We start from the raw sequence: 12,177 nt of genomic DNA, 5'->3' as shown, positions 1-12,177 counted from the left end.
CCATTGTCCTCAGAAAAACATGTCAGGGCTAGCCTGCTGGTCCCAGGAAAAGGAAGAGAGACACATGCAATAGAGCTTCTTCATCTGAGTCTAGCTTAGATCAGCTGACCCCAAACCAAACTTCTTATGGATGTGAGCAAGCCCAAATGAGATGCGCAGAGCTGTCCAGATAAGCCCAGTCTAGATCTGACTCATAGGCATGAGCTAAATAACCGCTTATTCGTGTATGCTTCTGAGAGTTTGTGGTTTTTATGTGGCAGAAACTGGTAGAGGCTGTAAGATAGGACCCCTGTTAACTCTCTGATCTTCTACTAGTTTATCCCTCTCTTTTCCAACCATATTCGCCTCTTTGCTGTTTTCCAACTATACCAGGCAGGCTCCTTCCTCAGTATCATTGCATTTACTTATTACCTCACATCAAGATATCCAAGGCTTTCTCCCTAATACCTCCCTGTGTACTATACAATGTAACATTACAAATGAACCTTGAAAACATGCTAAGTGAAGGAAGCCAGTCAAAAAGATCACATCTTCTTTCTGCCCCTCAAATATGGCAAGCTCATGGCTTTGACTATTTTCTCTCCCTAAACGCTCTTCCTCATTATCTTCACAACAGATTTCTTCTTGTCATCCAGATTTCAGCTTAAAAGTCTTCCTCTCAGAGGGCTTCCCCTGATTATCCAATCTGAAGTAGCTACCCAGCCTCTTGTATCATCTGTGTGTTAATTCTATCACATATTCATTTAATTCACTCATTCATTCAACAGTATGAATGCTCTGTATGCACCAAGCACTTCTGAGGATGAGTTAAGACAAAATTCCTGCCCTCATGTAACCTATAATCCGGTGGAGAGGGGACAAATAGTGTTATGTAGGGACATAAATTATGGAGAAAATTTAGACAGCAAGAGAATGAAAAGTTATTGGGATGAGGAAAAAGCTATTTCCTATAAGGCTGGTCATAAAAGACTCTCTATTAGGCAGATTATAAGCAGACGCCTGAACGAAGTGAGAGAGGGTTGACTCTGGGATGTGGTGGGGAGAATGTCAAGAAAAGCGTAACTTGAGATGCGAGCCTACAGGCTTGGAATATAATTGTACTGAATAAAATGGAGACAAAGGGAATTAGCCCATTTTTTCCCTCAGGGGAAGTGATGAGATTTAAAGCTATTATGAGTTTGAGGTGTTAGTGCAACATCCAAGTAAGAATGTCCAGCAGGCAGGTGAGAAGACAGAACCGAAACCAGGGATTTTAGGGCAAGATGGAGATTTAGGAGTCAGCCACGGAAAAGTGAAAGATAAGCTTGTAAAGAGAGATGACATTTCCAAAGGACTAAAGGAAGAAAAGAGTGCTAACCACTAAGTCTTAGGGGATTCAACAAAATATTTATAAAATGTATAAAATATCCCTCTCTGATATTATTTTTACTGATATTTCTGATATGTATTTTTTGTTCCTAAGTCTCCTCTCCATTCTTCAGCCCCAGCAGAATGCATGTGGCCTTGTTTGTCTTATTCACTGCCACAATCTCAAGTGCCTGAAAGAGTACCAGGAACATAGTAGGTCCTTGGAAAATATATAATGAATAAAGTAAATGTGTGCCTTCTTCTTTTGGCATTCTTAGTTAAGAAAATAACCAACATCAAGCAATACACAATCTCTCAGGATGTCAGAATTTCTGTCTCTGGTGAGCTTCTTTAACAAAGCGTCCACATAGTTTGCCAATGTTACATTCAGCACCTGCAATTTATTTCCAATGATTTCACTGTCTACTTTATAGACCATTAAAATGCAAACAAAGTAACCCCAAAGAAGACAAAATGGACATCCCTGCATTGAAGACTACATAAAAAACATTAGACTTAACTTGCAGCTGACAGGTTTTTGACTTTCCAGAGCCTTTTGCTCCTGATAGGACAGGTGAAATAAATCTGGGTGTGTTCAGACTAAATGACCAGGGCAGCACTGCTGTCCTTTTCCAGCTGCATGACTTGTACCATTCCTTTTAAATGGCACTCATTTCCTTAAGTTCTGGGATGCTGAGCCATAGTCTGTTCATATTTTCCTGTCACTGAAAAAAAAAAAAGAACAGCTCCTATTAAGATTAGAAATGTTCAGAGGTACAGACATTAAAACAGAAAAGTGTTCCTTTTCTTATTTGGTAAATATTTTGCTTTTGAAACATCAGTAACTAATCACAGCTGTTTCCTTTCATTACAAATGTATCCAATCAGGTAAAATTCCAAATGAAACACACAATCCAACAGTCATTCCATTATACAGTACAATGGGAGGCTTAAGCCTTGTGAAATATATGTATTAAGTATGCATGTATTCATCAAATCAAACAAAGAAGCTAATGGGTCTCTGATTAGTGTTCTAACTCTGTTTTGATGATGATGATGCTTGCATCTCATCCTGACTCATCTAAAACGTGAACAAAATGCTATTAAGTTTGACAGACAATCTGTTATGTGCCATCATCATTCTGGTTAAATAGCACAAACTGAATTTTGGCTAGAATTTCTCTCTTGAAAATCAGGGGCAAAGAAAGAGCTGCTGTTAAGTTGAGATACTCTTCTATTTTAACCTCATTAATTTGTTCTTTATGTCAAAACTAAAATAAAAATTAATAAAAATTAAGCTCATCTAGGATTCATAAAGACTGTGTTTCCAAAGGGATTGTTACATGGACATTAATGGACAATGGCTCATTCAATCCAAAATTAGGTATTCAGAAAAATAAGTAAATAGCAAGTGAGTTTTTATTAAATACTTTTAAAATACAGATTTTGTGGCAATTATAAATTAATTTCTAATATAACAATAAATTGATGCTTTGAGCCAAGAAAACAATATAACAAAAATTCATTTCCAAATGCAAAGCAGGTACCCCATGTTTAGGGATAGTTCATATTAATGCATAATTTTGTTTTTAGAAAAAGATGATTGTTACAATCAGGTATATAACCACTTAGTTACACCTAAGTTCTGTTGGTTAAAAATATATTCTTTTAGAAAATCCATTTTGAACGTATTATACTTTTTTTCAGTGATTTTCTCCAAACAACTGTAGTAGTGCTCCCTGATGGACAGAACTCAGGAACTGGTTTGACCACACCTAGATTATACTGATATCTACAATACAGGACTCCAAGGGAGAGTCCAGCTCCAACTTACGAAGTAGGCCCAGTTCAGAATGTTTAACAATGAGGTGCTAACAAACGATAGCACTAATCAAAAATTAACAACTTTAGGCATCTTTGTTTTGGGTTTCTGTGGTTTAGGCACATCCAAAATGTCTTCATAGTCCGCACTCATTCCCTTTGCCCAGCGACCAACCGTGACCATTCGATCTGTAAAGACACAGAAAAGTCCGAATGTAAGAGAAACAGTCATCAAATACATCACCTAGACTGGTATTGGTTTAGCAAAGGAACTAGTTTTGACATGAATAATCACAAAGAGAGAAGACTCCATCACTAAAGGAAAGTGAGCAATTCTGTAATTGATTATAACCCTTGATTTCAGAGTACCACAGGCAATTTCTCATCCCAATTAGGGAAATGCATCAACTGCTTTGCAATGCACAAATTGATGAGAAAGCTCTTTCATTCTTTCCCAGAGTTCATCATTATAGAGTCAATGAATTCCAAGAGTCTGTAAACAGCAAGACTTATGAAGCATCAGTTTCAAATGAACAAGATTCCACCTGTGAAATTATACAACATCTGCTTGTCAGTCTTGTCATTTGGGAAGAGGCAATCCTCCCAGGAGGGAGAATTCAAATTCCACTTCATCATTTCAATCTCACTGCCTACAGTGTAGTAAAGACTATCTTCTTCTAGACAAGATTGTAAACAAGAACTCTTGGTTTTCAGATTCAAATGCTAGGGGTAGGAATTAAGAATGGGCAGACTTATTTGTGTGGTACTATGACTATATGATATAAATAGAAATGTGCTTTTTCCCCAAGAAGCACTAGTGGGCTATCCTACTGTCTTGCTTTCTTTCACTCAGGATTATCATCATTTTAAGCTAGGTAAACTAATGTAATAATGGTCTCCACATCCCAAAAAAATCTGCCTTAGGTTTGGTGAACATTTATGAAGTTTTCGATGACCGAGGGTAGTATTTCACTGGGAAGAAAATATAACTGGCCAGATGCTGTGTAGATAACACAATTTTAATATTTTCGGCAGTTTTTGCAACTAACTGAATCCTTTTGGTTTCACAGCATACATGAGGATACTCAATCATAAGAATACTGTAAGTTATTCTCAAATTTCTTATTTTCTCTTAGTGAGAAATACTTTTCTCATACTTTTCTTCAAGTGACAGAATTGGCTCTATTATTAAATACATGGGTTAGCAAATAAAAATATTTATGAATAAGATGCTTTATAAAATCAGGGTCCTCTGGGGCTTACTGGTCATCTTTTTTCCCACCTGAGAACAGCAGCTGATGCTCAGTTAGTACTGCTGATAAAGAAACGATGAAGTCATTACTGCAGTAGGAAACCAGGCAGCCTTAAAATCAGTTGTACATCAACAAGTTATTAATAACAAAATCCAGCAAAAACACAGAGGAATACTAATCTCACCCCTTCTAAATGGAGGCCCAGAGATCTCACCTGAATTCTGACTTTTGGGGCAATCTTTCTTAAGATGTTCCACAGAGCCACAAAGTCTGCAGCAACCACCTATAAAAAGAACAGAGTAATTGAAAACCTCTAATACTTACCTAGGGCTTTTAAGGTCTCAAAGCACTTTCATATCTTATTTGGTCCTCACAACCTTGTTAGTTGCAAAGGTAGCTGGAGCCAGGAACTTACTCCTACTAAGTCCATTCTCCATTCCTCTTGACTTCAAAGAGCACTAAACTGTACCTACCCACCATTTCTTGCCCCTGGCCTTCAGGGCATATGTGGGAAAAAGAAGTGAGATATGACGGAAGGTACGTGTCCTCTGGAGTGTCCAAGAGCCACTGCACAGAAGCCTAGATCTTAACCACGGTTAGAAAGGGAAGGGTTTGTGAACTCTGAAAAATCTGTGGGCAGATGCGTTTTTTGAGGAGAATGCCCACAGTTTTTAATCAGATTCTTTAATGATCAGAATGTTTAACCATGAGGTGCTATGAGGTCCTCAAAGGGTTAGGAACCACTGCTCTGCTGTACAGGTCAGATAGGGGTGAGCAATTACAAAAGGAATGAAATTAACTTTTGTTTCAGTACCTTCTATCTGCCAGGCATCCTAACTCGAGTAAAAATGCCTATTGCCCTTCTTTAAGCAACATTCCAGGACTGTGAATTACAACACATTTGGTTTCTAAAATGAGTCTTCACTGAATGGTCGAACACTATTGCTTAACGGTCAAGCATTATCACGATCATGCTCATAATGTTAAGTGACTCACTCAGAAAAATGATCCTAATAGGATGAATTCTCACTTCTATGTGACCTACTCCCCTTGCTGCACTTTTTTATATCTAGTCATTTTGGTTGACCATACAAAGGCATCTTTGCTCACTAGTCATATTATATGACCTGTTTCTTAAGTTCAAAACTGAAAGGCACTTTTGAGCATCTTCCAGGTCCAGGACTCTTTACTATTGTAGATGCCATAGTGAAATAGAAGAGGCACTTGAATAATATATTTTAATCCTCATAACTCTTCAAGGTAAAATACCATAATTCATCAAATCTAAGATACCACTGATTATAAGATGTATCATTATTTTACATTGCTCTCTGGAAAAAAAAACTTCCAATTATGTGACACGCCCCAATAGTAAGATACAATGAGTTCAGAGATACTAAAATGTGAACAAAATGTGCATTTTAGAATCAATGAAATACAATTTTCTCATCTCCATTTTACAGGTAAGGAAACTGAGAAGAGAGAAGTTAACTTGGCCAAAGTCCCACAGTTAGTGAGTGGTAGTGCTGAGGCTATAACTGGTCTAACTCCAAAGCTATGCTTTTTCACTGGACTTCTGCAAGGGGACCCAGTCACAACACAAGGTTTCTAGAACCTGATGGTACCAGCATCACATTAACAAATGACTCACATTAACAGATGACAACCTCCTCCTTAAAGCTTTAAACATCACAGACTTTACTGTGGGCACCTTAAGCCATTAGTTGAGCTAAAGTTAAGAAAGTTACTTGATTCCCATGCCAGACAACTAACTAAGGAAAACATTCAAAAACAAAAGTTACTACAAATATGAATAGTGTGTACCAACCCTTCTACCCAAAATGGTATGCTAGACTGAGATTAAATTCACAACACTATTTTTTAAATCTTCTCCTAGTTTGAGAAATTATCCCTTTGCTTCTGTTATGTTTAAAAGTAGATACTTATACTCTCACAAATGATGCTGAAGCAAGCACAGATATTTTTAAATATACATGTCAGTTTTTTCTGATTTGATGTATTAAAAATAATACCAAGTTACATTACACAAAAAGTCTAGTACATAGAATAGTGCTTGATAAAGATAATGAAATTCTCAAGATTTTGCTACTTACTCAAGAATTTATTTAAAAACTAAATAAATTTAGTTTTTAAATAATTCTTGAGTAAGTTTAAGTATAAACTAAATCACAACTGCATGATGACTCACCATTTTCGACATAAGAGTAAAAGTACTCACCATCAGCATAGAGTCCTTTGGGATTATCAGGACAAGATCTGGACAGATGTCCCATTTCCCCACAAACAAAACATTTTGCAAAAGGAAATTCACCTGTAACAATCAACAGTTCCTGTTAAGTTAGTTTTATATATATATATATATATATATATATATATATATATATATATATATACACATACACACACACACATCATGTAATTCATATTATTTTAAAACACTGTATTCTCAGAGTGTTTAAAAACATATTTGTTTTTACATGATTTAAAGTTTAATCTCATTTGATTTCAAAATATTAAGTGACACACTCATAACAAACCCTGTCAACAATGAAAAAACAAGTTGGCTACTTACTGGCCACTTTCCCCATTAACCAAATAAAAAACTGATATTAAAAAAGATACATTAATACCAAAAGCTGGGTCTACTTTAGCCTTGCACTTGGTTATTTCATGCTCTGTGGATCCACACCGGTAACATATTCCAGTGCCCATTTCTTGATTCTCAAGGGCAGCTGGGCAATCTGCAATCCCATGGCCAGGTTTTCTACAAAGGAAACATACCTAGGAAAACAAAAATGTGAGTTTCCACACTGCAACACTACACTGGCTTTATTAATTCTAGTCATCAAAAATGTCTTTAAAACATTCCTCATTTTAAAGTTATCTAGTTCTTTTTTTGAAATCTCAGTATTTTATCTGTAGAAAAAAGTGTTTCACATATTCCTAAACCATAAGAAATGTCATTTCCATCAGAGAGTTTCAGTGCTTTTGAAAACCCTCAATCCATCAATATCTCAGTCTCAGACACAAGTTATAAATGTCTTTGTAGGAGGTAATTGCTTAAATGAATTAAGCAAATATGGACTATTCAATTCATTAATGGGGATGTCTGTACCTAGAAACACCGAGTTTTCTGGAGGAGATGGACAATGACCATAAAAATTATCACTCAAAATTAATACTTTCACTTTTAAAGTTCACATAATTGAATGAATTTGGGTCAAGTGATTCCATTGAAATTATGATTTGAATCATAAGATATATTTCATACCAAAATGTATACTTAAATTTTTATATCTTTCATACATATTCCTTAGTATTCATAAATAGATAGATGTTTCATTTTAGAATATATGCACATTTTCAAGGTATAATTCTAAGATGAATTATTTGGCTCCAGCCTAACACTGAACAATGGTTTGGTTTCTTTACACACTACCTAGCAATTTGCAGGATATTTTTCGCCGCAATGAATGAGAATATCAGTCATAATCAAAGACGGTAGAGAGCTAAAGTATTTTATTTAAACTGGAAAAAGGTACATTTTTTGGATAACAAATATTTCATCATTTAATTTTTTTTCAAAATAAGCACAAGGTTTTTAAAAAGCAAATTCAGTAGGCAAAATAATATTTTGCAACTATGCCCTCACTTTCTTTTTTTCCTGTTTAATAACATACTGGAAAAGAATGAGTCCCTTTAGTCTTTATTAACTTTTACATTTAAAATGAGCTAGTGCAAACAAAGAGAATTCATTTATTCTACAACTGCAGGAAAAGTTACTACCCAAAACTGGATCACCAACATAAGAAGTCTTGTATTCTTGGTGAAGTCAAAGTTGTCTCTAGTAACCTGACAGCTTACTGACTGGGGTTTTATCTGTAAAACCTAATCTTCACCAAATACAAACTTTTTGAATGATCCTTAAATTTAATGTAGATGGGATTGTGGAGAGTGGACTGGTAAATTTCTAGATGTCAACTTATTAACAATAGAACTGATGCTTAGTCTGCTTAGTCTGAGGTATTAAAAAGAAAAACAAGAAAATTAGTTGAAGGGTCTCAACAAGCCATATACTATTTAAAGCACATGCTTTAATATAAAGAATTCCTTTTTTTTTTTTTTTGGAAAAACAATGTCCTTCCCCTTAATTAAAAACATAAAACTTCTCTTAAAAGGTCACAATACTAAACTTTTTCCAAAAGTATGCAATTCACCACACTGCCTATGTCAATGAAATTATCTTTACATTATCCTTACATTAAATTAACTTGATTTTAAAATATTTGAAAATTGTATAATTTAAACAAAACTATCTTGATCCAAAAAGAAATGATTATCTTTTCTATCCCAATTTATCCATAAGGAACATTTTATCAGTATTATCTCCACAAAAGAATCTTTAAATATGACACCGCATAAAACTAATCCTGCAAATAGCCAGAAGCCACATTTATGGAGGCTGTAACATTTCAAATCTACACTGGTGCAAACAGTGCTCTACATGTAGTAATTCTGATAAAAAATAAAACTGTAAAATAGCAACAAATCCTGATTCTTATGTAGTATCCTGCTAGAAGAATCCTTTGCTAGAGAAGGGAAAGAATTATACCAAGTATTTCATTTCCTGTGTCTGACACAGTTTAAAATCTAGGTCTTGGCACCACGGAAATAAACCTGTAGCCCCCAGCACTCCTCTCAGTGTAACATGGGGAAGGAGGGAGCAATGACTAGGGAGAGTCTCAAGGAGTTTTAACTCTGCTATTACTCTGCTCTGTTACTAACCAGTAGGATTCTTATTAGATCTCCTTCCTGTGCAATCAGTTTTTCATGGATAAAGATAAAAGGAGACATCCTTTCCAACTAATGGGAACCACACATATCTAACCTGTTGTACTTAACCTTCCCCCTTATTTTGATCTTTTTTAAAAATGGCTGTTTGAGAAAGGGCTACTGGAAGGGGTGAGAACATAGGTCTTAAAGTCAGACTCTGGGTTTAAATATCTTCTTTTTTTCTTTTGGCTGAACTACATAGAGTTAGTAGCTCATTTAGGTTCACATTTATTTAATAACGCATATACTTATAAAGTGCCAACCATGATTCTAAGTAATCAAATATTAACACCTTTTCCTGGGTTTGAATTTCTCCTCTGCTACTTGCTAAGTGGCTTTCAGCAAGATACTTAACCTAGCTGCACACCAGTGTTTTCTACCCAAAACATGGAAATAATGCCACCATCTTTGTATGTTGTGATAATTAATCAGTACATCAAGTGTCTAGCATAGAGAAGGTGTTCAAAAAAAGTCCTACTGTCATTACTAGCCCTCAAAAAGATGCCATATAAGTCTAGTACATAACCACAATCAGACTCTGCTAAAATACGTATCTGAGTGTATGAATAATAGTTTCTAGCCATACAAAGTAACATTTTAGTAGAAGTGATAATCTTACCATTGCATTTTTCTTTGCTGCTTGTCTTTTTAATCGTCTTCCTTCCCGGCGACTATCTTTCTTTAAAGCAACTGCAATTTCTTCCCTGACTTCCTGACTGTCTGCTGCTATCATCTCCCCATTGCGAACCATCTGTGAGTTTTGCCTTAGATATTCCATGAATCCATTCACATCTTCATTTAAATACTCCTTTTTCTTTTTATTCTTTTTGTGTTTTGCTTGGGGTGCATGATTTTTAAGGCACAGACTATCGGCTTCAAGTTGTTTACTCTTTGGTAGGTTTTGGCTTTTTCCCTCAAAGGACCCCTTCTTCATGTCCTCCCATGATGTTGCAGGGAAGGGTCTTTTGTTCTGTGTGGTAGTAACTCGTGCCCACCTGGTCATGGCTTCATCAGATGTTTATCCGTCTTTAAGACAAGCATGGCCAGTTAGTCACCATCTCAAATTAAAAAATGAAAAAAAAGATACATGCTATATCACTATATAACCTGTACCCATATGTTACAGTTTTAATTATTAAAACACTTTTTAACTTAATTTATATATCTGTATATTTAATTCTATAACATGCTGCAGAGATATGCCTGTAATGTAAATCTAGCCCTTGCTACCACACCAGTAAGAAAACAAACAGCAACAACAAAAAACACAAGGATATAAATACTTGCTTCAAACTGGAAAACAATTCATTAAGAAACCAAATTACTTCCAAAATTAAATCACATAGTAATAGTAAATGAAGTTACTTTTCCCAAATTCTGCAGTTTTCTTAGCGGTTTATTTTCCTATCTCTAAGTCCCAGGTCTACTTTCTTCCAATCTTCTTGCTTAGTCTGCCATTTCATCGCAAATAATTTGCACAGCAAATTAGTAAGTATACACAACTCCTGTCCTTTGACCTGAAGTCTGTCATGACAACTCTTTCCGGCAGATTGATAAGCAAAACATGTGTTTGCAGTCACGTGATAATACCGAGTCTTCCTTTTATTAATCAGAGCGTAAGCTACTTCCAGCCCAGCTGTTTCAAATAATTTTCAGTTATTAAGACGCCCCTCTTTTAGGGCAGCATCCCGTGCGGAAAACCTCAGTTCCTGCCACGACATCCCTTCAGCACAAGCTGCGGGGCGGAGCCAATAAACAGGTGTGGTGCTGTGCACGCCACTTTACACCACGCGCGCGCACTCGTCGCTGCAGATCCTGTGACTGTCACAGTGGGGACTGGAGCTGTTCAAAAGGAGAAAGGTTATCCTTCCCCTGAGTACATGGAACAGGGGAAGCTCTGAGTACCCGGTCGGCCGGATCCATTCGACCCGACGGGTCCCAGTGGGGCTGGCCTGCGCCGGCCCAAGCGGCCAACCTCCTACAGCTGAGGCGGGTCCCGTCACCGGCGGCCTGGTCCCGCCGCGGAGCCCGGTGCTTCAGCCCCACCTGGCGCTGGGGGCCCTCGGGGACCTAGCTGCCACTCCCTCCGCCCTCCCGCCACGTCCCAGGGAACGAAAGAGGGGGGTCCCACGACCTTACTCCCCCACGCGCAGCTTCTTACCACGCACGAATCCTCCAGAGCAGCAGAGTTGGCAGGCCAGAGAAACCCGTCACGCTGCGGCGGCGCGACAGTCGGGAGCGGAAGCACGTCATCCCTGACAGCGCGTCACTTCCGGGGGGCAATTGGTTCACACGCTGAGGTGCGGCTGTCAGGCGCTATGCTGTCTCTCAGCGCCAGTAAATGTGGCTAATTAGAAAATGTGAAGCTCGCAGTGTTTGAAGGGCCCCGCTCTGGACCCCGGAGACGCGAAGTTGAGAGTGCGCAATCTGTGCTGTATGGAACGCACAGCATAGTGGGCGAGATGGATGGAAGGATCCGTGGGGTGGGAAAGGCCCGAAAGACTTCCCTGAGAAATGATCTTTGTACTGGACTTCGAAAGATAAAGCAAATATTTCTTGGGATTGGCGGCGGGAGGGAGTTACGTTTTTCTATCCGAAGTAAAGTAAAACTATTAGCGCAGTGGGAATGGATCACTGTGATAGAAGTGTAAAAAAGGACATTTGGGGCCCTACTAGGTGAAGGGCGGTGCCCCATAGTCCTGCCCAATGCTAGTTCAGCGTTCAATTGAAATACCACCCTGTGGAGCCAAAGACGTTCTCCTTTAAGAGAGAAATTGTAGTCTCCTGAGCAACTCTTTATCTCAACTAGCCACCCCTCCCCCCGCGCCCCCCAACAAAAAAAACCCAGCTACCACCAGCATTTGTGCTTGGTGGAAAAATTGGCAATCCACTCAGTTCACCA

General features: G+C 37.8%; 1 protein-coding gene across 2 annotated transcripts; it reads right to left on the bottom strand.

The window, feature by feature from the left end:
- Positions 1 to 2,748: 2,748 nt before the first annotated feature.
- On the bottom strand, positions 2,749 to 11,524 carry ZCCHC9 (zinc finger CCHC-type containing 9). Of its 2 annotated transcripts, none has more exons than XM_060143220.1 (6): positions 11,437 to 11,524; positions 9,895 to 10,333; positions 7,073 to 7,223; positions 6,661 to 6,753; positions 4,636 to 4,704; positions 2,749 to 3,357 (listed from the first exon to the last, which is right to left on the bottom strand). In XM_060143220.1, the coding sequence occupies exons 2-6, from the start codon at positions 10,276 to 10,278 to the stop codon at positions 3,239 to 3,241; spliced, it is 816 nt and encodes a 271-aa protein (XP_059999203.1). In that variant the 5' UTR covers positions 10,279 to 10,333; positions 11,437 to 11,524; the 3' UTR covers positions 2,749 to 3,238. The 2 variants fall into 2 exon arrangements, with proteins under 2 accessions (XP_059999203.1, XP_059999205.1); XM_060143222.1 differs by having other exon boundaries at positions 9,895 to 10,301; positions 11,437 to 11,521.
- Positions 11,525 to 12,177: the final 653 nt, after the last annotated feature.

The sequence above is a fragment of the Lagenorhynchus albirostris genome, chromosome 3 (genome assembly GCF_949774975.1).
Source record: "Lagenorhynchus albirostris chromosome 3, mLagAlb1.1, whole genome shotgun sequence".
Lineage (NCBI taxonomy): Eukaryota > Metazoa > Chordata > Mammalia > Artiodactyla > Delphinidae > Lagenorhynchus > Lagenorhynchus albirostris.
Note: the sequence above shows the minus strand (reverse complement) of the source record. Positions and strands in the feature narration are given on the sequence as shown.

Coding starts and splice junctions, on each gene's coding strand:
- ZCCHC9 (XM_060143220.1), bottom strand. CDS start 10,278: ATGACCAGGTGGGCACGAGTTACTACCACACAGAACAAAAGACCCTTC. Junction 6,754..7,072: donor TAAAGTAGACCCAGCTTTTG/GTATTAATGTAT, acceptor TGATTGTTACAG/GTGAATTTCCTTTTGCAAAA. Junction 4,705..6,660: donor CAAAGGACTCTATGCTGATG/GTGAGTACTTTT, acceptor TTCTTTTTATAG/GTGGTTGCTGCAGACTTTGT.